We start from the raw sequence: 27,023 nt of genomic DNA, 5'->3' as shown, positions 1-27,023 counted from the left end.
CCACGGTGGTAAAGTCTCATCTTGTGTGTTGGCCGAAGTGACAATAGTCACATTGAACCCTCGAATATGTTCGAAGATCTCGAAATGATCTTCCAGTTCCGGGGAGAATTCACAAAACTCCGTTTCCATGAGAATTGAATGGAGTACTACTACAGATCTACAGAAGATGCTTTCATTTGCCTACAATTCTAAAATACTATTAGATCATAATTTAAAGAAGAGAAAAAAAAAATATTAATTAAGATTTAATCTAATGATATTTTAAAATAGTAAAAAAAATAGACCAAAAAAAATAATAGGTGGAATAAGATATACCTTTTTATATTATCATTTTAATTCTTTGTATTTGCTATGCGACGCTGGTACTTATTCCATCCAAAAGCACCCTTTGTATTTGACACTCTGCAATTTCAAGCCCGTCACCACCGTTCCGCTTCTTCCAAGAATTAAGATTCCCTCTCTTATCTTTAGATCCACCCTCTCTTTGCTGAAAGGTAACACCTTTTCCATTTTTTTTACTCATCTCAAACTGCACTTTTTTTTTATTTTTCTCTCTTCATGTGTTTACAGTTTCTATATACCCTTATTTGGGTTTTGCTTTCTTTGTTCATTAATGTTATTAACTGAGCAAAATACCCATTTTCTACCCTTTTCAACTTCTTTCAAATACCATGTCAATTTAGATTTTTGGTAAATTTATTGGAAGAAGAGTAGTAAGTTAGAAAGAGATATATTTTATCCATTTTTTTATTTTTTATTTTGGTAATTTTTTGGGTTCTTTATTAGTCAATTTCAACTTATTAATGTGTAATTTTCCTCCAAAATTAATCGATTTTTGGTGGAAAGCTAGTTGCCTGAAGAATTTTTCTTCCAAATCACCATGTTTGTGAAGATTTTCAGTTTATGCAATATCAGTTTGTGTGAGGTTGAGCTTTAGCTGTTTTGCTTCATATCAGGGTCTGATATTTGGGAATTATGTCTGAAGTGAAAAACAAAATGGATTTCATCAAATTGCTTGGACCTGACATATCAGTAAAGATTCTCACCCATTTGGATGACCCTTGTGACCTTGTTCGTGTTTCTGCTGTTTCCAATTCTTGGCAACGATTTGGTAAGCCAATTTGGGTTTTAATTACTTGCAGTGATAGTATTTTATTGTGTTTTGGACTTTTGGTCCAAAAATCTCTATATTTTATTTGCTTAATGCCCCATTTCTTTGGAAAGTTTTTATGCATTATATATTACATTTTTTATGGCCTCTAAAAGTTTAACTTCTCTAATGTTATACTATCCTGTAAAATTTATCTCCCTCTTTTTGAGGGGCTCATTGTTCTTTGCTTTTATTTTGCTATTAAAATGGTATGAATGGGCACTCTAAATATTTTGCAGTTATTGAAAATGGCCTCTGCAAGCAACTTTGCTTGAAAAAGTTTCCTGAAATATCTGGTGTTGCTCATATCATTGAGGTAGACAACATGATTGAACCAGTAAGCACAATGCTTGGCAGTTCTATGAATTGGGAGTGTCTTAAGAGAAATCATAATGTCTATGCATTTCTGGCTTCTGGTCTTTCTCCTTCAATGAGGAAAAATTGCATCTCAAAAGCCATTAGTGCTTCCAGCACTGATAACTACCCTGAAGAAAGTGTTCTGAATACATTGGAGCCTTGGGATAGAACTCATTATAGGGCATCATACTGGTCAAGTAAAGGGGAACGCGATCCTTCTGTTCCTGAGACTTTAATTTATACGCTAATTTCCAGAATATGTCTTGTTACGGAGATTCATGTCCAACCATTCCAAGGTTAGCCTTGCAGCTAAGTGGATGAATTGTGTGTATCAAGTTGAACTGAAAAATAAGTAATGTTGAGGTTCCTAACTTTAGCTTAATCAGCTGACAAATACTCTATATTTACTCATCAGCATATTTTGAGCATGGCCTCCCTATATATTCTGCCAAGGCTGTCCGATTCAAAATGGGCCATCCAAGATACCCAGTGGAATTAGAGGGTTTTGTAGCTGATAAGATTACTGCTAATCATGTGTTGGGGGATAATCAATTCGTATGGACATATACTTCACCTGAGTTTCCAATGTTTCAGGTCTGTTGCAATATTATAGTTCAGGTTTTGCATATTCTTTTCTACTCTTTCAAATTACTCAACAAGGAAGAAGCTTGAGATTCATCTACTGATTTTTCTGGGCATCATCGACTGATTCTTGTAATTCTCATTTGGGTTTTAATTGTATTTTTGTATCTATTATAAGTATCATTGTCTAATTTAATTCATTTATAGCATGAGACTTGATATGCAGCTTTTCTGGATTGTTAGCAGAACTTCAGCTTGATTAATTGGCAGAATGAGACTAGAGAAGTAAACCTGTTAGTATTTTATGAAATGAATGCTTGATTATCACTGAGATCTGTGTTCTTCTTTTGGGTGCAGGAACCTCATTGGTACTACCTGCTGAATATAGCAAGCATTGATTTGAAATTTATCCGTTTTAGATTGATGCTGCATTTATTTAGCATATAATATTCCTTGCATGTGAAACTTGTGATGACATACTGGCTCAACAGGAAAACTGCTTACAACAGTTCAAGCTACCTGAACCTGTTCTGTGCATTGGAGGCGTGCTGCTGGTTGAGATGTTGGGTAGAGTTCAACAAGAAGAAATAGATGATTTATTCTACATATGGTTAGTTTTGCAAATCATCTCTCTTTTCATCTCTCGTGCACATAATGAATTAATGTTGATTAGCTCAAATATATGTTGAAGACCATTATTGATTTATTGTCAATTGAATTGAAATTGAGAACTTGGTCAATTTCCCTTTCAATCTATTTACTCTTCAATTTGACACTCGTGCTTTCATGTCATCTATGATATATGTCCACTCATGAGTCATGGAAAGGGTTTTGGTGGAAGTTCAACTTATTATTCTTGGCATTTGTATTCCAAAGATGACAATTAATGTAATAAAAAATAACATTTTATAGCATGATGTACTGCTACACCCAATGCTGAATAATGGGTCAAAGAACCGAAACATCTTTCTTTTAGAGTTCTTTCTGTTAGTTTAATGTCTACAGCTTATTAGTATTGTCATTTGTTTCCAACTTAACAAATTTTCCTGAGTCTATGTCTTGTGACTTAGCTAGATTTCTTAATATTAAATGTTTCTTTATTTTAAGAAAAAAGTAAAAGAAATTATGATCAGTATGCTTATCTGTTTTCCAACTATGATAAATTGGATAACCGTGGTACAGCATCTCCCATGTTCGTGTTGTGGGACGACCACTTTCACCAGCATTTGATGTCAAAATTCATCATCCATCAGGAAAGTGTACCTTGAAATACTACCCTCACACAGATAGTAGTATGTCTTCATCTTCATCATCATCAAAAAGAGACTCGCGCACTGCTTTGCGTCTGCGTCTGCGGCCATTAACCTCGAGTTTAATGCAGAGGGGTGTGTGACGTTGGGAGCAAATCATCTTGGGTGCACTGCTTGGTTCTGGTTCTGTTGTAGTTGATGATCAATAGAATGTAACAGAACCAAGTACCTCAATTCTCAAAGACATTGGGAAACCTGTGTGTACATGTGAGCTGGATTTTAATAGCATTAAGAATCAGTTAGTTTTGGGTGGTAGATAATAAGTCAAACTCAAATCTGTGCAGGGCCAAACATCTATATAGTATGTGTTCTGCACAATGAATAGTGGGTGCAGTTGCAGAGTTTGATCTTTATCTATTTCTGATTATGATCATGTTTGTACATTGTATTCCTTCTAATAGCAGTTATAATAATCTTGTTAATTATTAAAGTCAGGTCTCGGAAAAACATTGCTAATTTACTGTTGTAATCTAGATTCACCTTTAGCATTATGTTAGTATGATTAGGAATAATCAGACGCATAAGACCTTAATCTTGGACGTAAATGAAGTTTGAGAGTGAGTGGAGTTAGGGATAATTCAATTCATAATCAAGTTAAAGGATCTCGGAAGACACAGATCTTGCTGTAGTGGATTTTAGTTAGTTGAATAAAGTGTTGTTACAGATTCTGAAATTTTAATGAATATAATTTAATAAATTATAATTGTCAGATGTACAGAAATTAGGGTTAGATTATTTTGCCTATTATTATTTTGTCTACCTTCGCCTATCTTTTTTAATATTGTTAGATTATAATCTCATTCAACAGTAAAGATTTACGGAATAAAATAATTTCTTTTTTCTTTTTTTCTCCTCACTTCTTTCCACACTCTTTCTCTCTCCTCCCTTTTCTCTCTGTTGATTTGTGTAATTTACAACCTGAATTTATATTTGAATCTAAATCCATGGAGGGTGAGGATCATTTTACACCAGTGTAAGTTACACTCTCAATCTTATCCGTTGATCCAATTTATATCTAAGGGCTCAAATTTTCTAGTAATGTGAGCCATTGGATACAAGTGGATCAATGATCAAGATTGAGTGTAAGACTTCTAACTCTTACACCGGTGTAAGAATATCCTGCCCCATCCATGGAATGATTAATGGTATGATAGTTCTACTGGATAAGTATAATTTTCAAAAAAATTTGAATCTGATATAATTGAACACGACAGACACCACAAAAATACAAAAAAAAAACGAGCTTACTAAAAAAAAAATACAAAAAAGCGAAAACCATGAATAATCTCTTCCTTTGAATTAATCCACGATTACTGTAATGTTTTTACTTTTCTGTTGAAATTTGAAATTGAATCAACTTATCTCCTTCTTCTTATCTTGTTTTTCACCTTGAAATGGGAAAATGATCTTTGTTCTCTCTATGTTACACCCAACAAAATAAGGGTTTTATAAGAGTTATGTTGTAGGAAAAGTGATTGTGTAATGTTATAGAGATTCGTTTTGCGTGCCGTAAATTTTCTTTTTTTCTTTTTTTCTTTTTTCTTCAAAAAGTGTGAGTCCCACAGAATGTTGTGTGTGTAGGAAAGTTTGTTGTGTCATGTTAAATGACAAATGCAAACCCCACAAAATAATAGGCTTACCTAGTTCCATAACATAGGGCATCTAGGTTTGTTTCTTCTTGACACTCCATTTCAATTTTTTTATGTAAATGCTCATAACAATGCTAGGTTGGATGAACTGAGAAAAAAGCTTGCACTTTTTTTTTTAATGCTGAAACGCCATTGAAGAGAAAGAAAGGGGATGAGAGAGAAAAAGTGAGAGGCATTAGGAGAGAGAAAAGAGTAAACAATTTTATTTTATATCATAAATCTTCACCATTGGAAGAGATTGTAATCTAACGGTATTAAAAGAGGTAGGCAAAAGTAGACAAAATAAGAGTAGACAGAATAACTTATCTCTAGAAATTAATAATTGAGATGGGAAGAAAAATTCTTATACTGGGGTAAATATTGTTCCTATATATATACTGGTGTAAATATTGTTCTTATATATATATATATATATATATATATATATATATATATATATATATATATATATGATCAATGATCAAGATGTTAGGAATGTGGCTTCCATATTCAAGGGAGAGGGTGAATTGAATATTACAATTTTTTTCACAAAAGTCCCTTCTAGTTTCTAAGTTATTATTTCAAGCAAATTTTAATTTATGAAAAGTAATTAATACATTCAAATGATTCATAACATATAATATATCACAATTATAAAACTTATGCTAGCATATATAAAATATCAAAGAAGCAATTAAAGTGCTAGAAACAAAATGTGATAGCTTAGAAAAATACAAACTCAATATATCATGGTTCGGTCACTACCACTTGTTACCTACGTCTAGACTGAAGTCGTCGATCAATTCTTTCACTATTCATCAAGCTTCATGGGTGCTTGATGGAGATTCAGTTAAATTAGAAAGGATTGTCAATAATTGATCTTGAATGTTAATTGCATGAAAGATTAGACTCATTAGGAAAATTTTGGGGAAGTCGAATCCCTAGCTACGCTGGTTTTTATTGAATTTAACTCGTTCTTGTTTGCATTCTTGCGTCTTAGTTATTAATCTTGAAAACTAAAGATTCTTTCTTTAAAATTCTTTTTTTTTATTAATTCAACTCCAAAAACTTGTTGCGAATTTGGCAAATGCACCGGTCATACAAGTAATAAAGTGGTAAAGAGTAGGGTTGTCGTTCCCATAAGGATTGATTTATCGAGCAATAACTTATTTATATAATTAAAGTTGGATCGATCTTGTAAGTTTTAGAGAATATAATTTTGAATTAATAAAAACAGAATTTTAAAGAAAATATTTTTAGTTTTCAAGATTAATAACTAAGACGCAAGAACGCAAACAAGAACGAGTTAAATTCAATTAAAGACGATCGTAGCTAGGGATTCAACTTCTCCAATGTTTTTCTAACGAGTCTAATCTTTCATGCAATTAACATTCAAGATCAATTATTGACAATCCTTTCTAATTTAACTAAATCCCCAATCCCTTGGTGGTTTCAGTTCTTTACTCTATTCCAAAGCTCTAATCCCTTAAGGCCTTTTTCTAAAGCAAGCTTTAAGGTCAAGAATTATGTGTCATAGAATTTATAAGACTATTCCTAGAACATACAAACTATAGCAATTAATCAAACGGAATCAAGAAAGCAATAGTCCTATTGACATGCAAGATTCTAATGCCCATTCAAGATTGGCCATATCATAATCGAGACTAGGAATTTAAAACAGATTAATTGCATAATTGAAATATGAAAAATAATTACAAGAAGGATTAAACAGTGTTTAGGAACCCATTGGTTCTGTCTCGCCCTAACTATATAATTAGAACTAGCCTAACATATTCAAGAAAACTAAAGAAAGAGATGAAAAGAAACTAAAATTCATAAAAGAAACATAAAACCTGGTCTCCACGGTGAAGCTTTGACTGTTTCTCCGTTTCTCAGGTCCGGAATGGAGCTTATCTGCCTCATGAGTCATCTTTGGCTGTCTCTTAGCTTTTCTCTATCGCGTCCCAGAATGAATGGAATAACCCTAGACTGTCCCTTTTTAATGAAAATATCCATGGACCTCCATTTACGATGCTGCTCGCTCAGTTTCTCGCTCGTTCGAGCAAACTGACAAGGTAAATTTGATATCTCGCTCAATTTCTTGCTCATTTGAGCAAACTGACAAGGTAATTTTATCAGCTCGCTCGTTCGAGAAAGTGAGCGAGCATACAATAATACTAGTTTTTCTTTATTCTTCAATTTTTGTTGAATTTCATATCTTCCAACTTCAATAATTCTTCATAATTATAATTTATCATATTAAACCTGAAAATAACACAAAAAGAAGTCAAAATCATATTCGAATGTTAAAGCTCTAATTCTTTTGCATTTAATTAATTTACACTATGTTCTTGACCATTTTTAACATTATTTAACATATCTTTGATCCTAGAAATATATTGTCTTTGACACTTATCACTTGACAAACCACTACAACCTTCCAAGACTTCGGGCTCTTGGATGCCTTTCACTCCAAATTAACTTAGGTATTTGGGTACCTCTCAAATACAATGGATCACACAACCCTCTCAATTCAAGAATACAAAGGAGGAAGTGTTTGGAAATAAATATACACTTTCAAAGTGTGGATATACAACTTGAAGCACTATAAGTATATGAACTTTCACAATATGAGCTCAAATATTTTTCTTTTTGAAAGATATGAAAGAATATGCAAGTGATAGTGTAGAAATTCTCAAAGTATGCTTACGATGTGTAAGAATGATGCCCACTTGGTTTTGGAGTTGTTCGAAATGTATATATAGTGATTTTTTTTCCAAAATTAGCCGTTTATAGCCATTATAGGCATTTTTTCGTAGTGATAATCGATTACTATATGCTATTAATCGATTCCCAACCTGACAGCAAGAATATTATTTCGTATTTTTTGGCATAACTTGAGTTATACTTGTCAAATTGATGTGATTTTGGTGTCTTAGGAAAGATAAAAGATAAATCCATAAATTTTATGAAGAACACAAGATCCAAATCTGTCATCTTTGATACGAAAAATTGTCTGAAGACAAACAACCAAATTATGCAGCAAATTTTAAGTTTAAATGTGCTCTACCTTGCTTCCAACCACTTTTTATGAAAGACATTGACTTTGTAAATATGTTTTGAAGTTATAAACATGTCAAGTATATTTTCCATGGGTTTTTCAAATTACTTTAAACTATTTAAAGGTTATGGATTATTCAATTTGAAAAACATGTTTACTTTGAGAAAAAATTTGAGCTCATGCAATGCAATCTACCATGTACCTTTACATATAAGTTTAAGTCCTAAAGATATATTCTAAATATGGTTTTAGACTTAGCTTCATGTCTTGTGTCTTGGATATTTACTTGAGCTTGATACTTTGACTTGTTGAAAATGACAATGCTTGACAATTTATTGGTTTTGCTCCTTTTTCACCATGGTTGTGATATTTGATCTTCTATTAGATATTGTCCATGGTTTGTTTCCTTTGACCATAGTTTTGCTATTCTTCCTTGTTGGACTTGATTGAATTGATCATGACTCCTTTCTATTCTCAAAGCTCATCCATATTGTTGCATCTTTGATGTATTAATCTTCTTGTGTGGCTCTAACATACATCTTCAATCCCCACACATGGTTAATTTTTTTTGCTCTTGATCAAGGTTGTTGCCTTTTGTTATCACCAAACATATCTTGTATCTACACAAGATTGAAAATGTAATCTACACCGGTGTAAGAATAGGAAATCTTAACACCAAACTTTGATCATTGATTTGTTTGTATATAATGACTAATATTTAGTAAATCAGAACCATTAGATATAAATAGGATCAATGATCAAGATTGGAAGTATAACTTACACCGCTATAAAATGACCCTAACCCATATAGGGGCAAGATGTTCTTACACTTATGAAAAAATAAAAAGTTTTACACCAAATCTTGGTCATTGATTTACTTTCATCTAACGGCTCAAATATTTAATAAATCAGAGCCGTTAGATATTAAGAGTGTAACATATACTGGTGTGAAATAATCCTGACCCTATATATATATATATATATGGAAAATACTACTCTTCTTTCATAGGAGATAACTATCTTATGTTGTAGAGAGAAGATGGATGAGTCCCACCATTATAAGGAAAAAAGAAGAAGAGAAAATGGAGATGCAAAAATTGAAGTGTGAAAGCATGAGAGAAGTTATCTCCTAAAAAGGAGAGTAATAAAGCCATATATATATATATATATATATAGGGTTATATTTATCCTATGTTACATAAGAGAAGCCAATTTTCTACACACACAAAAGAGAGGTGGTCCCACCTTTATTTTTTCTCTCTCCTCTTATATGTGGGTCCCACTTATAATTTTGTTTCTATTACATGAGAGAAATTTTTTCCTACAACATAAGAAAACTATTTCCTACACACACACAGATATATATATATATATATATATATATATATATATATTCCTCCAACTGTTGAACGCCTAGCAATAAATCTTACACCGTTGATTGATTATTCTTCCTCGCATTTAATGCTTTCACCCAATTTTGTATAATTATGATTCTCCGAATCTATTTGTTGTACGTCTAGCGGTTCGAGAAAATTAAAGAGCAGAAATATATATATATATATATATATATATATATATATATATATATTCAAATTTATTTATCTTAACCGATTGTATATATGCTTGTTGAAACAGATTTATGAAATCGATTTTCAAAAACAGTCTCTTCAATTAAAAGAGTCTCTTCTATTCCTTTTCTGACGAGAGTTCATTAATTTTCTTTTGGGTTTTATTACTTATATCTTGATTTATTTAACTTTTATTAATATTGTTGTGTATAATATTATTGTCTATCAATTGTTATATTTTTAAATTCTTAAAATTTTTGTTTTTATAATTTATATTCGTCAAAAGATGTTTCGATTCTTTATTAAAAATTGATTCTTACAAGTTCTTATTCAGTATTAGTTCTCGAGAAACCAAAGCTTTAATATTATAAAACTATAAGATCTATACATAAGAAATTTTTTATAAAAATCAAAACCTAAATGAGGAAAAAAAAAAACAATATAATGAAACTATGAAATTTGAACCTATTACCTTCTACAAATTATTGAAGAATAATGTTATTTATCTTTTTTTTACCGTACCATTTTTAAATAAAACATTGAGAAAATATTTTTTTAAAGGATATGTTATACTTATTATCGTTTTTCTTTATTACCTCTTACTATCAATTTTGTTATCGTTGAATGAAAATTAAATCAACGGTACAAAATAAAATCAAGTGAGAACCGTTGATTTAATTTTGATCTAAGGATAACAAAATTGATAGTAAGAAGTATTAAGAAAATATAGTAATAAGCTATGATGCACGGACACGGACACAGGACACGGGACACGACACGACACGACACGTCGACATATTAATTCTAAAAAATATCATATTTTAACACGTTGGGACACGTTTTGATATTAAATAAAATTTTTAATATATATAATATAATTTATATTTAATACATATAAAAGTCCATAATAATTCATATAACCAAACAAATATTTAAATTTCATAACATAAATATAAATATAAATAATTTTTCGTACTTTGCTAATTTTTCTTGTCAAATTTCATAAGAGAAAAATTAATTTACAAATTATTTCTTTTATATTTAGTTAACAAAATAAAATTAAGATTTAAAAAAAAAAAAAAAAAAAAAAACGTGTCCGAGAGTGTCCCAGCGTTGATCGCGTGTCGGAAAAAGTTGACTGCGTGTCGAAAAACGTGTCGGAACGTGTCGGAGAGTTGACCACATGTCCCCAAATGTTGACCGCATGTCAGATGCGTGTCCGAGCGTGTCCATGTTGGACACAAAAAGTTGACTGCGTGTCGAAAAAAACGTGTCGGAACGTGTCGGAGAGTTGACCACGTGTCCCCAAATGTTGACCGCGTGTCGGACGCGTGTCCGAGCGTATCCATGTCGGACACGTGTCCGACATGCAAATTTTTTTAAAAGGAACGTGTCCATGCTTTGGAGGTAATAAGTATAATTTTTTTTTTTTTTTTTTTTTTTTGAATACTCTATTTTTCCAACAGGAAAAAGTCAGGCTGGCGTGATGTACTAATAAAAACTTTATCTTATATCATATACAAATTAGAAGAATAACGAAGAAAAGAAAGTAGAGAACTTTCTTCAGTAGCATTAAATTTCTAACCAGTGCTTTTACACAACCTTGTATTGAGAAAACCAATTATTATATTCTTTTGACATTTTCATTTCAACACTTTTCTATTATTTGGTGAAATCTAACGTAAATCTCACTAAATAAGGTGGATCCCCTCTTTATTGACGGGCCTTTTATAAGTTTACATTCAATAAAAAAGAGAGTAAAATAGAAGTGTTAAATTGAGTGTCAAATATATAGTATGTTTCTAATATCCCCCTCCTTATGATTACGTATCAAAGTTTGTGTTAAAATGTCCACCTACTGGTAGGGAAAATAAATTTTAGAGTTCAAAGTTAGAAGTTTGAATGCTTATACAAATTTCAGTAATTCTGACAAGTAGTAAATCCAAGCAGTTCAATTCAATCAAAAGGGATAAACATCTCTTTATCTAAAGGAGATCAATCAAACTGTAAGGAATGCTGTAAGTTAATTATGCATTATAAGTTCAATTTTGAAGTGCAAGAAACTAACAATTCTAGCAGTACGGTAACTGTAACATTAGTCTCGCTCAAAAACTCTTAATTCAGCTAATTCCTCCTCCATGTGCATGCAATTACTTATCAAATACTATCAATCAACGTCACATGGAGTACAGGTAAGCAGTATAGGATTTCTCCCATATATGATACTAAAGGGTGTAGACTTTAGTCGATTTGCTATTTCGAATTTAATAGTTATCCATAAAATAAATGAAGAGGCCCATTAAAACCATTTCGAACTTGGTTTGATTAAGCTTGGTTGCAAAAAAGAAAGACAAAGAAAACAAAGCAATAGGGGGACATAAAATGTTGTATAAGGTAAGAATTGTCCTTCAAATTGTCCAATAGATTACACTTGCAGGCTAGACAAAAACCCTCAAATCAAATCTCTAAACACCTACTCAAAAGTCGCCACAAATTCCATCAATAAAATGAGCAGGGAAACCAAGAAAAGAAGCAGCAACTATTCAAAGTATCCTGTACAAAGATAATAAGATAAACATCTCAACAAGATAAGCCAATTACAGGGCCATGTTGTGTTAGTCATGCCTTCCAGCCATAACCCATGCTATCATCTAGATCACTGTTAAAGAAGGTGTTATCCGTGAACTCATTGGCAATATCCTGAACATCTTGGAAATGGAGATTTTGTTGCATATCAGATGCTCTCTGGTTGAATCCATTGTTGCCACCAGCAGCAGGAGAATCAATGTTTGAAGCCGATTTGAAGCTATTACTCCTTGAAACAGGTCCATTATTTACAGCAACATTGGCAGAACCTCCAGTTATGGGTGGAGTGTGGCCTGCAAAACTCAACCCATTCTTTGCCATATTCCCATTAGCAGTTGGTCCAAGAGATTGTGGTTGCCCACCCCCATTGTTATTTGACATCTCCTGCAGAAGTTGTTGGATCATCTGCTGTTGTAGAGCTTGATTTCCTTGAGATCCCTGTGAATGATTTTGTTGCAGTAAATTAATTGCACTTAACGAGCGCTGTTGAAGTTGGTGCTGCTGCTGCTGCTGCTGCGGGGGTAGACGGGGACTTGGGAAACCACTAACAGGCGAGTTCTGCATTGAGCCTGGAACCAAAACAGTACCAGCACCTTGCAAAGCTGAAGAAGGACTCTGGTTCGAATTATTGAAGGAGGATGATCCTTCTCGCTGAAGAGAGCCCGGGCATGAATTCACTGAATTTTGCCTCATGAGAAGATTCTGGTAGTTGGTCAGTGCCAAAGCAGCTTGTGCTGACCCACTCAAAGCACCACGATTAACCATATTATGATTGTTGTTTATTTGGTTGTTCATTCCAGGATTCATTGCCATTAGCTTATTAAGCGTGTTTCGATCAGTTGGCAGACCTTGAACATTTGCTAGCTGTTCCATCTCCTGCATCTTTTGCATCTGGAGCTTTGCCGCAGTACCAAGTCTAGGATAGTTTTTCAAGCTCTCTGCAAGTAGGTGTTGGATCAATATAGAGGGCAACAAAGGCCATTGATAATTTAGAAACAGATTTCCAAACACCTAAAACTAACACAGCTTAACACAACTAAAGATTAGGAGTCCAATATATAAAAAAGATGACAGAACACAACCAATAATGTAATTCGGTAACAAAAACCACAAGAGAATTACCAATTGCCCCAATTTTGTGATCTCGACAGATATCTATTAGATCTTTCATGCTATTGACAACCTCAGAAATCTGTCAACAATTGTAGCAGGCAAAGATAAAAAGGTTTGATTAAATTTAGAATAAAAAATAAATCAAGTTCTCTCTATATTAATCAACACTCACAGAAGCTCTGAATTAGAATTTAATAGTGTACCTGCAAACATCTCACATATCTTTTGGAAAAGCCGAAATCATTTAGCGATTGTAACTCCAAACTCTTTGAAAGCTGACGCCCAGCTGTCAATACCCTGATGCAAAAGAAACATCCTCCCTCTATTTTAGTTGTCAAGTTGTACCATCCTCACTCCAATAAATAAATAAATGTAACACTATAAGTATACACTATTCTTAATATTTAGACTAGTAAATATAATTAATAAAGGCTGATTTAATCAGATACTTTATAACCATGTGCCACTTATTTAATACCCAACTGGCACAAAAGTTTAGACAAAAGGGAAGAAAAGTCTCAGAAATACTATAGTTAAAATGCTGCGAGATGACTCATAGTCTTGAATAAACCTCGTAGTAAAAATTCTGACCAGAGTACAAGCAAAGATGTCAACAGGGGGAAATCTTATGCTCCACTAAGATCCTTTTATTTCCATTTTTGATTATTGAGTTAAAATAAGATTAATTTATTGATTTTCTTTCTTTTATTCGATGGTTCCATTTCCCTTTGTGTGTTTGGGTTAGCTTATTTTGTGTTTGGAGAAACTTATAATAAAAATGCCCAAGGGAACTTTTGACTGAAACAGTCTTGTGTAAAAAAAATTATCCCCATTAGACTTCGGCTAGCGATAGTAGGGGTGAGGGCAACCCTAGAAAGTAAGCAAAAACAAATATGTACAGAGCCTAAAAGAGGCTGATTCTTACTTGGCTACAACCTTATCCCATGCAGCTAGTACACACAGCCCCCCCAAAAACATACACACAAAGCATCCCGATCAAAATAGCAAAACAACATAGTTTGCTTTATATTATCCTTTATGTGGTTGTTTCTTCAACTATCTGGCCCAAAAATGGAATACACCATTTCTAGATAACAACATCTACACATAAAGCACTCATGCAGTCAAGAGAAACGAGTTATCTGAGAGGGAGGAATTACTAAATAAGTCAATCAGAGATGAAAAACAATGCATTAACTTACATGTTGCTGTTTGTTTGCAAGTCTTGCTGAGAAACCCCATCAGACCCACTTTCAGCAATTGTACTCTGGCACTTTTGAGCCACTTGAACTAATTGGTTGACCTGCAAAAGTGTGAATTATAAGAACTAGCTTCCAAAATAATGCTCTATTTAACATACCAATTAAGTAAATATAATTATCGAGTCGCACTATCTCCATCAATGTAGTTAGAGGTGCTAAGACGAGGCTACACAACAAAGGAGTTCAGTGCCTCTTGGTGTTTCAGGTGAGCCTCTATTTAGAGGGCACGGCTCTGGCCCCTTGTAGTTCATTCTGGCTCAGGTAAGGTGCTAACCTTTCACCCCTTGGTGGAATTTCTGAACAGTTTTAAATGGCTGATAATTGTCAATACCCCAAAAGCCTACCCATCTGATTTGCTAACTATGATGCTGACAGGTAAGATGGTTAGAATAATCAAGAATGGTGTGTTTGGAATCTTGTAGCTCAGGGTTTTGTAACAAGGTAGACCACTCCCAAGTAGTCCCAACTATCAACTAAAACCTGGCTATAAATGAAAGTCTACTTTAAAGGAAAATTCTGTTAACTTGTACCATCATCCGTCCAAAAAAGAGTGACTACAGAAGAAGAACAAAGAATTCTAGAACGTGCAGAATCATACCTGTGGTGCAACTAACCTTCTAGAAAGAAGTTCTTCATGGCCCCTTGCACAGAACTCCCAAGACAATATCTGTGCAAATTAACATAATTTCTGTAGGAATGCACAAAATATTCAAATCGAAAATATTTTTAACATAGTAATGGTTTAACGACCTTCAGGTCTTGAGTGAATATGATACGAAGTTGACCCTCACGAATAACACGAAGCTGTTCATATACACTCTCTTGAACTGCTTTTGCATATTCTAACATCATTACACCAGAAGGAAATCTAAATTCACGTGGCAAGTCCAAAAACATAAGTTCATCGATCACTCCACTGGCAAATTTGATTTCATTAAGTCTTGGCAGTACTTCAAAAGTTGTTTCTGTTAACAATACCCATAATGTAGATATTATTAGATTGACAATATCAGAACTTTCAAAGAAATAACATACTAATAATCTAGCTTACAGTTCTAATCAAAGTGCAAATCATGTATCTTCCACCATTGCCTACTTACAATCACTCAGACATTTTATTTGCTTGTTATTGATTGCATTTTGTTCTGTTAGTTTTCTAAAACTTTCAATTTAAACTGAAGATTATTTTGTACAATTTAGAATGTGATCCCTGGTCAGATTGACTGCACTAGGTTCTTGTCAGAAATTGGAATTCTAAACTGAAAATATTCGCCAATCATAGCACAAAAGAATAACAATATTTTCATTTTCTTACCAAATCCCCTTCCAGATTTAGAACCACATAAGTCACAGTGCCATGTATCCTGAACAAAGAAATATCAATGTCATATTATGCACTTGTCAAAGGCTCAAAAGCACCAACAAATGAATAGGGAAAAGTGGTTTAGACAAAAAAATACTAAACTAAGCAAATGCAACTATTTCATGCATTACTCTTGTATAGAGGCATTCTTAGGTGTTGCCAACAACTACATGATAAGCTAATGCAATCCATTAATACATTGAATGCACCATTGCCGTATAACAAGGCATCATCCTATTCATGAAACAATAATAGAAGGTTAAATAATAGGTGCAAAAACTGACCATAGCTGCTTGGGGGAACACACCAAGTGCATGAGGCCCAACATTATTATATAATGACAAGCACCACCGTTTCTTTGCGCGAGGCGAGTAATATTCGACCACAAATTTTCTCCAATAAGCAATACTATTATCCTGAGACAAACAGGTAAATTGAATAACAGTTCTAATCAATCCAGAACTTCAAAAGTATCCAAAACATTAAATAAAAGCATAAGATTAAATACACTAATTTTTTTTATTAGTGCCAGAAATAGAAGGATTAATGCTTGAAAAAAAAAAACCAAAAATAAACAGAAGATGTAGCGAATCTCAAATAGATTTAACACATCATACAAATCATAAATCATAAATCGTTGCTGCCATAAGAACAAAAAGAATCCAAAAGACAGGCCATCACATGCAGCTAATAAACAGAACTCACATTTGGTCGTTGCCTTTGATGATAGAGGTACTGCATCAATCGACGGGCGCACACACCATTAACAGTACTGTCATATGGGCGCTTCCCAGCAGATAAGGGTTGCATCACTTGTGGCTGTAATTGCTGCCTTAACTGCATTTGTTGTTGTTGTTGCTGCTGCTGTTGCAGTTGAACTCTCTGTAACTGTGGCATTGACTGAAAGATATGTTGTTGTCTCAGTCTCTGCTGCTGCTGCTGCTGCTGAAGCAAAGCCTGTAACTGCGGATTACGACCCTGGAACAGCATGGGATCTTGTCTCTGAAGAAGCTGCTGTATTACCTGCTGTTGGACTATATCATCCTGCTTCATATCCAGCCTAGGTTTCTTCGACATCTGGGAAATATTATTTGGATCTTGAATAAAAGATCCTGGTACTTGTGCACCCATTTGGTGTGAAGGGCCAGTTTGAGATGCTGGAAAAGATGTAGTGTTTGAAGCACCCTGCAGCTGCTGCTGATTCTGCTGCAATTGTTGAACACTGTGCTCTTGATGAGAGCTCTTTTGTACAACAGAGGAACCATCCATCACTGGCGATCCAGCAATATTAATATTATTTGATGTGAATGACATGGGTGAGGCAGGTAATCGTATGTATGCGTCTCCGTTAATGCTTGCACTTCTCTGCATATGGGGGCCACCAGAGAGTGCAGAATTTGCATCTGTGACTAAAGAACTGGCTCCAACACTTGGTGCTGAGTTTCCCACACTGTTCAAAACTGTATTATTCAAATCCCCAGAACGTGGACCTGGATTCGAACCACCAGTTCCTGGAACTGTGTTAGATGAGTTAACAAAAGATGAGCTTAAGCGAGAGTTAACTATATTCTGTGACTGTCCATCTCCTTGAAAGAAAATTCCAGAACTTGATGACGACTGGGTTAACCCTCCTGCCACCCGAGAAGGTGGCATGGGGAGCATCCCCACTTGGTGACTGGAGTCAAAGTAGCTCTCCAGAGCCAGGCCTAAACTGTTCCCGTTCTCAATGTAAGCTGGTAAAATATCGAGTATTAGCCCCTGATTTAATTTCTTCTTTCTCTTAAATATCGAGTATGAACACAACCTTTAAACAAAACTACAAACTCCAGTGCAACCAAATGCACCCAAAAAGTGTTATCTTCGTCTCAACACTGGACAACAGCTGATATGGATCTAACATAAACAAAGGAAAAATGTATACAAATTCATTAGCATAATGAAAAATACAGCTGAAACCAACACAACCAATTAAACAAACTAACCCTGGTTAAGAAGCATATATACACTTTCGAAAACACACCTAGAAATTGAACAATAACCCATTACCCTTTTGAAGGAACGAAAATCACAATCTAACATTTAAACACACAAAACCCTAATTCTTATTAATTAAGACAACGGTCTCCACGTGAAAAAAGCAAAACATTAGCAGAGGGGAAAAACCCAAAATCCCGAATTCTGAAATCACACATTCAAAATCCCAATTCACACATTCAGAACCCCAAAATCAAATTGTGAAACCAAACAATCAAACAGAAAAGAACAAAACCGGAACCCCAATTCCCTTCTCAGCACACACACAAAAGAAAAAAAGGAAAAAAAAATCAGAACACCCAAATACGAGAAAGTCCCAATTCGCATTCCCAAATAACGAAAAGCGCAGACTTTGAAAACCCAGCACAACAAAAAAATTGAAAAATTAAATAAACAAATAAACCCTAACTCTTTATGCGTATTATTTATAAAAAAAAATGAAAAAAGAAAAGAAAAGAAACTAAAGAAACAACGTTAATAGTTCTACAATCGATCACTAATTGAAAAATTGAAACCCCAATGAAGCTATGAAAAAAAGAAGAAGAAGAAGTTCAGTGGCAAAACGATTCGTTTGGGGAACTACTCACATCGAAATCGCAAGCTGTGAAAAGCAAAACTTCGCGTTTTGGAAGCGTAAATATGAGACTGAAAATTGAAATCGCAGAGAAGAGAAAGAGAGAGAGAGAGTAGTGAGGAGCAGTGATTATAGTTATAGATACCTAGTGGGAATGGGAATGGCAATACGGTAATAACATGTGTTTACCGGTTGTGTGCCCCTATATAACCGGCAGTATCCGGTGAAGATTGGGACACGTGTCCATAAATTGATAGTGGAACATAGTCGGTGATAGATCCGCAGCCGCTCGGAGAGCTCAATTGCTGACGTGGCGATGTTTCATTGGGAGATGTTTTTTTACTTCGAGAGAAACCCTTCTTCTGTACACGTAATGTTCACGCTTTCGAATAAGAACCTTCGTTTGATAATGATTCTATCAATTCCGAGGAAAAGAGGATTTTATGGAATAAATTATTGAATTGATAATTAAAAATAAACTTAAAAGTTTTGATAAAACGATAAGGGATAAAATTATTTCTCTCAAAATTTTGAGAGAAAGAATTTTGCCGCCCATAATAAGTTAATATCTACCCCATTTGAATTGGATTAGTAAGATAATAACAAAAATAGAGAAATAAAAATTAATTTATTAAATTATTATAATTTACTTTGTTAATTTTTTAATTAACTACTGTAATTTTATAATTATTCTTTTATTATTAGAGAAATCAGATTTTAATTTAAATGCATTTCAACTCAAAAGTCATTTAATATGTTATATATTAATTAATAAATTTAATATTTCATAAAATAAAGAAATTGTTATGGAGTATATTTATATCTTAATTACCTACTCGCGAATCCCTTAATAGATAATGACACAGTTATCCTAACAGCATAATATGATAAAGATAATGGAGATAAAATTATTATCTCTAAAAGTAAGAGGTTAAGTCTTACATCAATCGAAAGATTTACACAGTCCAAACTCAAAAAATAATCTTTATAAATAAAAGGTTAAAGATCTCAGGTACACACTGAACTCATTTACTACTATTGTCATCATTGTGCACACATCCACGTCTTGCTATAAATATATTGTTTGTGCGCAGTGATTGAGATATTAACTTTATGTCAACCAAAATATATTTCTATAGAATATTTCTGAACGCATATCCTACGATATAATTCGACGGCTCTATGACCGAACAGTAACAATACATTATTAAATAATATTTATTAAAAAAAAAGTTAGAATTACAATCAAATATGACATGTGTATAATAAATTATAAAATTATTTAAATTAATTCTTTTATCAATAATTGTATATATTTTTTTAAGTGAATTATTTTTAAATTGTGGTCATTGTCTATGAACAATTATCCTGTACGGTCGCACTAGATTACGTTCGCTACCTACGACTGAAAGGATGCGTCCCTTCGGGAGGGCAATCATGGTATTTTAAGAATTTTAGAGGCTGGTACCGTACAGGTTTGACTGGAACCTTTGCAGTCTCATTGGGCAATTGAAAAAGGTATATTTATTATTATTTTATAATATTCGAATCTCTAATCAACCGATTAATCCAATTTTAAATTTTAGCATTTTTATTCTCTTCAAAAATTGCAAATCTTAAAAATCAAACAAATTATCTTTTGAGCCCATCAAATGTTAAAGTTTAACTAAATTGTTATTAGACCAACTAATATTGGATTAAAGGTGTGCTTGTTTTAATGGGTAAATGAATATGTTAAAATTTCAAGTAACTAATATTTTGAATTTCAATTTTGTCATATGAAAAAGTTGTAACATGATCATGTTATTTGATCATAATCATTTATTAATGATGAGATAAAAGAGAAAAAAATATATAACTTTTAATGAGTAATTGTGATCAAATAACATGATCACTATTTCATACAAAAAAAATTCAAATACTGAAATTTTTGTATCTATCTATTTTTTCATCAATGATAATTAAACCTTATTTATTTAACACGTGTAAAGATAGACACACTTGAGCTGTATTAGCGAGTCCGAGGCGTGCGTGACAAACACAACGATAACAAGAGAAAGTGGTAAACTTAGCAAGGGAGCATGTGTGCACTTCTAGGTTGTCGTTTAGGATAAAACACAGACTAAAGAACTCTAATTTTTCCACTAAAAAAAAAAGAACTTAATTTTGTTTTGGGCTTAATCATATTATATGAATCTTTTGGGCTTTAACTCTGGTGTTCATCAATTCAACAACCGAGTTATATGTGCATCACTGCCAAGAAAATTAATTTAATGCTTTTAATAAATTAATTATGAATTTATGATAGTTTTAAAAATAATTACATATTTATTATACAATATCACGTTCAAATTGGGCGTCACCAATCACACCTAAATTGGGCGTCAATCAAGAGGCAATCACGCCTAATTTAGGCGTCACACCAATCACGCTTAATTTAGGCATCACTCATCAGGTGTTGACACGTGTCACATTTTTTTTCCAAAAAAAAAATTAACAATTTAATCGTAAAACTTTTGAAGGCCATAACTTTTGACCCGGGTATCCAAATCAGGTAATTTGTTCTTTTGATTCCACATAACTTTTCGAGATCTACGAAATGATATATCATTTGATATATTTTATTTCTCACAAACATAATTTAAATTTACAAGAATGATATTATAAGAGCGGTTAAACCCAGAAGCCTCTGAGTTCTGAGTTTGTGATTTAATATAAAAAAATAAATAAAGATTTGATTGGTGATTTAAATTTAAAAAAATAAATAATGATTTGATTCGTGGTCTGAAATTAACGATGGCTTATGAATGTTTTTCAAAAATAAAATCCTTCTTCTTCAGAGATTTAGAATACTTATTTAATTATTTCCTTTATTAATACAGATTTTTCAAATTGATTTTTGAGTTTAAATCACAAATCAATTTTTTATTTTTTTCCTTATTAATAATAATTCTTATTTTTAATTTAAATCACAAACCAAATTTTTTTATAGTAAAAATAAAAAAAAATTAATTTAAATCACACATCAAATCTTGATTTATTTTTTATATTTAATCACAAACCCAGAACTCAGAGGCTTCTGAGTTTAACCGCTCTTATAACTCTGAGTTCTTGCAAATTTAAATTGTGTTTGTGAGAAATAAAATATGTCAAATGAGATGTCATTGCGTAGATCTCGAAAAGTTATGTGGAATCAAAAAAAGAATTACCTGATTTGGATATCCGAGTCAAAAATTATGGCCTTCAGAAGTCTTACGATTAAATTGTTAATTTTTTTTTTTAAAAAAATGTGACACTGATGGGTGACGCCTAAATTAGGCGTGATTGCCTGTTGATTGACGCTTAATTTAGGCGTGATGGGTGACGTCTATATTGGGTGTCATATTGTGCAATAAATGTGTAATTATTTTTAAACTATCATAAATCATAATTTTTTATTTAAAAAGTAATAAATTAATTTTTTTCACCGTCCATCACTTATCTCTATGATCCATCATATTTTATTAATTAAAGCTCTTTATAACCAATAAACGATTATTTGATTTGATAATATTCCACTAAAAATTTGAATTCAAACTTTAAGATTAATAATATTATTATCATTAATATATATTTCTCGTGTTAAATATCAATAATAGATTAATAAATTGTGTCAACCAATCAATTATTTATTCTGTTGACTTAATATTTTCTCTTATAAATTATATATAATGTACAGTGTTTTAATATCCAAATATTAAATATTAAATACAAATTTTATATTATTTATTTCATAAAAATCGATAACAAATAATCCCATATTGACCTTCATTAAAATATTGCAAAACTCATATCACCTTCACTATTTTTTTATCCCATTTTAGTATTGAGAATAATTAACTGGATACAACTTTTATAAATGTAAGAACAAAGTCATACAGATAAATGAATTCAATAACTGAATTACGAGGTAAAGATAACTCCAAGATTAAGTTACTTATTTACTCTTCAAAAAAGTATAATAAAATGATGTCATAAGTTTAATCTTTTAAAATGATACCAATTATTTGCACCAAAAAAAAAAAAAATTGATACCAATTATTCTCTTCTTTCTATTTTATGAAATCAATATACAAAATCAGTGATTCAACGAAATTCATGAAAGATGATTTTGTACATACAATTAGAACTCAGAATTCATACATCATGGAGCTTAACAAGGTAAGTGCAACATGAAGAATGTTAATTTTTCAAATTAGAGATGCATCCTTTGATTTAAGACAAGTCTTTCACAGGTAATGTTACAGAGTAGAAAAACAGTCACTTAAGTAACCTTTTAAACCTCCTCCTATATTGCATGAGTCTTCAATTTCCGGATTTCTGCCCTTAATTAAACCGTGAGGGTGGGGTGAGAGCAAAGCTATTTTCCAGATTCGAATCCATAACCTTCTAATCATGAAAAAAACAGTTTTATCACAGCTCCAAGCACGCCCTCTTGTCTTCCCTTAATTCAACCAAGAAATTCCAAATTTTGATCTGTTAAATCCTTTGCCTTGCATTTCCTAGTATCACATACAAATCATGCTTCATTTTGTTTGTACACCAGATAATATTGACAATGGTAAAAATACTGAATACTATTTCTGAATAAATTACGTTATATAGGTTTATTTGAATATATAGAACTAATATAGAACTAGCTAAATAATTACCTGCGTAAAATAACAACTAATCTATAGAAATAGAATAGTACCTTAATTAATACATCTGCCAACTTATATTCCAGAGAACAATATGCTATAATAACTAAGGGGGCGAATCCAGGAAACAGCCTCTTTGTAATTATGCAAGGGTAAGACTGCGTACAAAGATTTCCCCCACCCCACACTCGCTAGTCGGGTTTAACATGGAGTGGTTTTTTAATATGCTATGATAACTAGACCACGATCCAATTTCTCCTCGTTGAAGTGTCGGTCTATCTCAATATGTCCAATTGGATTATGTTCAATCTTAATGGTTGATTTGTTATAACAAAACAGCTTCATAGGAGCTTCATCTTTTATTGAGGTCATCTAAATCTAATATGATCTTCATCAAGGATAGATTTCCACCCTTTTCTAAATAGAAACCCTCTTCCAAGTGTGATTTTAAGCTACCATAAAATTCATTCCACAAGCATGTAAGTGTCTTTCGTACAGGTTATGTATGAACTGAATAACAATACTGACAAGTGACAACATATGTGCCAAGTATATCAATTTCCCTGTTAATACCTGAAATTGGGATCTATCAACCTTAGGACACTATCATTTCCTATTATGTGATTTTGCTTAATGGATACACCATTTGCCTAACACTCGAGTTTTTCAGTCTCTTTGAGAAGGTTAAGGACATATTTCCTTAGATAAAACACCTTGCTTGGAGTAGACACCTTCAATTCCAAGGAAGTACTTCAGCCTTCCAAGATCTAAAAACAACCTTCCTTACATTTTGAAACATCAAATGAAAAACCAATACCCATCCCAACAATTCAGATACGCATTTAACTACAAAGAAAGAGGCCTCCAATGGAATTCGGACTTACTTGACAATTAAAAAATGAAGTGTAAATTCATCTACAAATCAGTAAACATGCTAGCTAATGCTATTACCTCTAAGTTTGTTGGCCACAGCTGCAATCCAGGCTCTGTCTTTAATGCTAAATGCATACCTCGTTGTCGAGGCCAGAAGAATAAATCCCACATGTTTTTGCAAGCCAGTAGCATCGTCAATAGAAACTTGTAACACAGGTTGCACCAGAAGAGAGCGAGTCCCTTTAGGTACCAGATTCTGAAATTCAGAATCTGAAACATTAACAGAAACACAGTAGAGGTTCTTGTATGAGTCATGAATGTTTTGGAAATTACAAGATAATGCACATATCTCCTAATAAGAAATCTAAAATATCTGCAATTTTTGGATAAACTGTATTTTAGGTTTTTTAAATGTTCAACCATATACTTTATTTCAACCACATACATTTTAGGTTTTTTATATTTTAGTCTGAAGTTTTGTTGGGACATCTATTCTAGACAATTAAACAAAAAAAAAAAAATTCAACTAAAATTTGAAAATGTTTTACTAGCTCCCAGCAGACATAACCAGAAGAAGCTACTTTCGTAATTCAACTTCCATATAAATACTTAACCAAAAGTATTAAAAATTATCATTACCTGCATCTTGAGGAAAATATAGGGTATCTTTCAAATCATACAGGCCAGCATTTTCAATTTTTTCCCCAAACCAACCAAGAAGATTTTCTTTTGATGAATCATCAGGTATGTTCCAGTAGCCCCTTGCGCATATATCACCTTGAATATAAATTAGCTGAACACATTGAAATTCTTTGAAAATAAGTTAGAAGAAGAAAAGCTTAAGAACAGAAAGAAAGAGAGCAAGATTGAGAGAATGACTTATACTGAATTGAACTGACAAATCAACTGAGTTTGCTATTTATATTTTACATGATAACTAGTAACAATCTGACTTTATTTGTAACTAACTTCTAACTATTCTAACCAATCCTAACAGCCTCTGCTAGCTCAGCAGACTGACCAATGCATGTACACTGGCAGAAATGACATGCATTTTACACATTGATTACTTGAAAATTTTACCTTTTGAAATAGTTATTTCAAATTTTCATCATAAACAAAAATAATTAATGTCAATACAACACCATCGTGTAGTTACTACTGTCCATATCATTTCCCCTTTTCTTTCTTTCCTTGTTTTCTAGGTTATATATATATATATATATATATATATATATATATATATATATACATATGGGGCAAGATCATTTTATACAAGTATTAAGTTATACTTTCAATCTTTGTCACTGATCCCACTTATATCTAACGACTCTAATTTATTACTTATGTGAGTCATTGGATACAATTGGATCAATGGCCAAGAATAGGTGCAAAACTTCTTATTCTTCCACTTGTGTAAGTTGATTACGTACATATATATTGATATATAATAAAAGTTTTGGGGGAGGGGAGGGTGCCCCATTCCAAGGTTAGGGCATTCCACAAGCCTCAGTGAGAGCTTAAAGTGATATTCACATGTGAGCTACAAATGAAGGATCCCACCAGCAATCAACCTATCATGTGTTTGTTTAAATTTATAATGATAGTACATGCAACATACCGCAGCTATGGCATTTGTATTACGCAGCAAAATGTATGACAACCAAGCCAGGTCCTCCTTCAAACCATCCTCTATATCCATTGACATGACAAATATTTGCTCTGCGCCATCCGGTAGAGTGGCCTCATCCACTGGTTGAGCACCCTAACAATTTCCCACATTTGGCTGAGGATCAGTATCATACATGAAAAACTTCATATCTGAGCTCCACATATTTACAAATAAAATTAGAGCTATTCTATTTTTATAAAAGAAAAAAAAAATGTACTATTCTGAACAAGTTTTATTGAAACAGGAAGCCTTATTGAACTTTTGGATCTCCATATATATCTACAAGTCTTACAGAATTCATTCAATTTATTCAGACTGAAGCATTGATATACATTATATGGATAAAGTTACCTTGAGAAATTTACCAAGGTAAGGCAGCACAATAGAGAAGGAAGCCAAAGACAGACCCAAAACCTCTGTACTCTACATAACAAAGAAAAACACAACAATTGAAGCCCACCCCAGAAACATAAATAAATAAATAAATAAACTTTATTGAATGAAAAGGGAAACTAAAACAAAAAATGCAAATTTTTTATTTTCTTACAAGCTGGGCTGGTGTAACGGTGGTAGAATCAGAACCAAGAAAGTGATTTACGAAAATAAGTGAACCAAAGCCATAACCAATCCATCTGGGCAAGTAGGATTCATCCAACCCAGGTATCCCTGAAGCAAAAACACCACAAATATCAATTAAAAAAATATCTCAAATGCATACACACACACACACACACGTGTGTGTGGTGTGTAGAGAGAGAGAGAGAGAGTTGGGGACCCAATGTGAAGCGAAGAACGGAGAGGTTGAGTTGTTGTTGCTGGCTTGTATTGGGTGGCTTAGAATCTTGAAGACTGGCACGGACTATTTGTGGGAATTTTCTGAAGCTGGTTTTGGGACAAAGCACCTTAGAAGGAACCCAAGGCTTGAAACAAGTAATGCTTATGGTGTTCATCTTTCTGGCTATCGTTTGTCAAAAATTTTATTTTTATTTGGTATACAATTATACAACGTTTGTCAATTTTTTTTTATCTTTTTGGTATACAACGTTTGTTAAATTAACTCATCTCCTATGTTGTTTAATATATTCTGAAATTACAGCTAAACCACAAAATTGGTTTTTAAGGGCAGCATTTTGAGCTATTTGATGGAAATAATATATAATTTTAGGGATAGATTATTTTACCTATCATTTTTTCTGTCTAGCATTCTAGAA

The 27,023-nt window shown here is 32.7% G+C and overlaps 3 protein-coding genes across 7 annotated transcripts; 1 reads left to right on the top strand and 2 right to left on the bottom strand.

Moving 5' to 3' along the window:
• The first annotated feature begins 368 nt into the window (after positions 1-368).
• LOC133294216 (F-box protein At4g00755-like) lies at positions 369-3,823 on the top strand. 2 transcript variants are annotated; one of them, XM_061492871.1, is made up of 6 exons: positions 369-494; positions 986-1,111; positions 1,390-1,803; positions 1,923-2,101; positions 2,581-2,699; positions 3,272-3,823. In XM_061492871.1, the coding sequence occupies exons 2-6, from the start codon at positions 997-999 to the stop codon at positions 3,480-3,482; spliced, it is 1,038 nt and encodes a 345-aa protein (XP_061348855.1). In that variant the 5' UTR covers positions 369-494; positions 986-996; the 3' UTR covers positions 3,483-3,823. The 2 variants fall into 2 exon arrangements, with proteins under 2 accessions (XP_061348855.1, XP_061348854.1); XM_061492870.1 differs by having other exon boundaries at positions 957-1,111.
• Positions 3,824-12,009: 8,186 nt separating this feature from the next.
• On the bottom strand, positions 12,010-18,683 carry LOC133294213 (probable transcriptional regulator SLK2). 3 transcript variants are annotated; one of them, XM_061492864.1, is made up of 11 exons: positions 18,602-18,683; positions 17,785-17,873; positions 16,686-17,713; positions 16,265-16,396; positions 15,933-15,981; positions 15,368-15,582; positions 15,216-15,284; positions 14,558-14,658; positions 13,559-13,652; positions 13,365-13,434; positions 12,010-13,180 (listed from the first exon to the last, which is right to left on the bottom strand). In XM_061492864.1, the coding sequence occupies exons 3-11, from the start codon at positions 17,640-17,642 to the stop codon at positions 12,276-12,278; spliced, it is 2,592 nt and encodes an 863-aa protein (XP_061348848.1). In that variant the 5' UTR covers positions 17,643-17,713; positions 17,785-17,873; positions 18,602-18,683; the 3' UTR covers positions 12,010-12,275. The 3 variants fall into 3 exon arrangements, with proteins under 3 accessions (XP_061348848.1, XP_061348847.1, XP_061348849.1); XM_061492863.1 differs by having other exon boundaries at positions 16,686-17,873; XM_061492865.1 differs by lacking the exon at positions 17,785-17,873 and having other exon boundaries at positions 18,602-18,666.
• Positions 18,684-22,761: 4,078 nt separating this feature from the next.
• Positions 22,762-26,763, bottom strand: LOC133294217 (protein COFACTOR ASSEMBLY OF COMPLEX C SUBUNIT B CCB2, chloroplastic). 2 transcript variants are annotated; one of them, XM_061492872.1, is made up of 7 exons: positions 26,588-26,763; positions 26,360-26,478; positions 26,164-26,235; positions 25,762-25,905; positions 24,780-24,933; positions 24,219-24,410; positions 22,762-23,129 (listed from the first exon to the last, which is right to left on the bottom strand). In XM_061492872.1, the coding sequence occupies exons 1-7, from the start codon at positions 26,760-26,762 to the stop codon at positions 23,107-23,109; spliced, it is 879 nt and encodes a 292-aa protein (XP_061348856.1). In that variant the 5' UTR covers position 26,763; the 3' UTR covers positions 22,762-23,106. The 2 variants fall into 2 exon arrangements, with proteins under 2 accessions (XP_061348856.1, XP_061348857.1); XM_061492873.1 differs by lacking the exon at positions 22,762-23,129 and having other exon boundaries at positions 24,247-24,396.
• Positions 26,764-27,023: the final 260 nt, after the last annotated feature.

Source organism: Gastrolobium bilobum, unplaced genomic scaffold, assembly GCF_033153095.1.
Source record: "Gastrolobium bilobum isolate Gb01-03AN ecotype WA unplaced genomic scaffold, APGP_CSIRO_Gbil_v1 utg142591, whole genome shotgun sequence".
NCBI classification, from domain to species: Eukaryota; Viridiplantae; Streptophyta; class Magnoliopsida; order Fabales; family Fabaceae; genus Gastrolobium; species Gastrolobium bilobum.
This window is presented reverse-complemented; position numbering and strand designations above follow the sequence as displayed.

Bases quoted from the DNA above. Each gene is read 5' to 3' on its own strand.
- LOC133294213 (XM_061492863.1), bottom strand. From the start codon at position 17,642: ATGCTCCCCATGCCACCTTCTCGGGTGGCAGGAGGGTTAACCCAGTCG. The intron at 15,982-16,264 runs GTCAGTTTTTGC...TTCTTTGTTCAG, and splicing joins TGTTCCCCCAAGCAGCTATG to GATACATGGCACTGTGACTT. The intron at 15,583-15,932 runs GTAAGAAAATGA...TATTGTTAACAG, and splicing joins TAAATCTGGAAGGGGATTTG to AAACAACTTTTGAAGTACTG.
- LOC133294216 (XM_061492870.1), top strand. From the start codon at position 976: ATGTCTGAAGTGAAAAACAAAATGGATTTCATCAAATTGCTTGGACCT. The intron at 1,112-1,389 runs GTAAGCCAATTT...AATATTTTGCAG, and splicing joins CAATTCTTGGCAACGATTTG to TTATTGAAAATGGCCTCTGC. The intron at 2,700-3,271 runs GTTAGTTTTGCA...ACCGTGGTACAG, and splicing joins GATGATTTATTCTACATATG to CATCTCCCATGTTCGTGTTG.
- LOC133294217 (XM_061492872.1), bottom strand. From the start codon at position 26,762: ATGAACACCATAAGCATTACTTGTTTCAAGCCTTGGGTTCCTTCTAAG. The intron at 26,479-26,587 runs GTCCCCAACTCT...TTTTTGCTTCAG, and splicing joins CGTTCTTCGCTTCACATTGG to GGATACCTGGGTTGGATGAA. The intron at 24,411-24,779 runs GTAATGATAATT...TTAATGTTTCAG, and splicing joins ATATTTTCCTCAAGATGCAG to ATTCTGAATTTCAGAATCTG.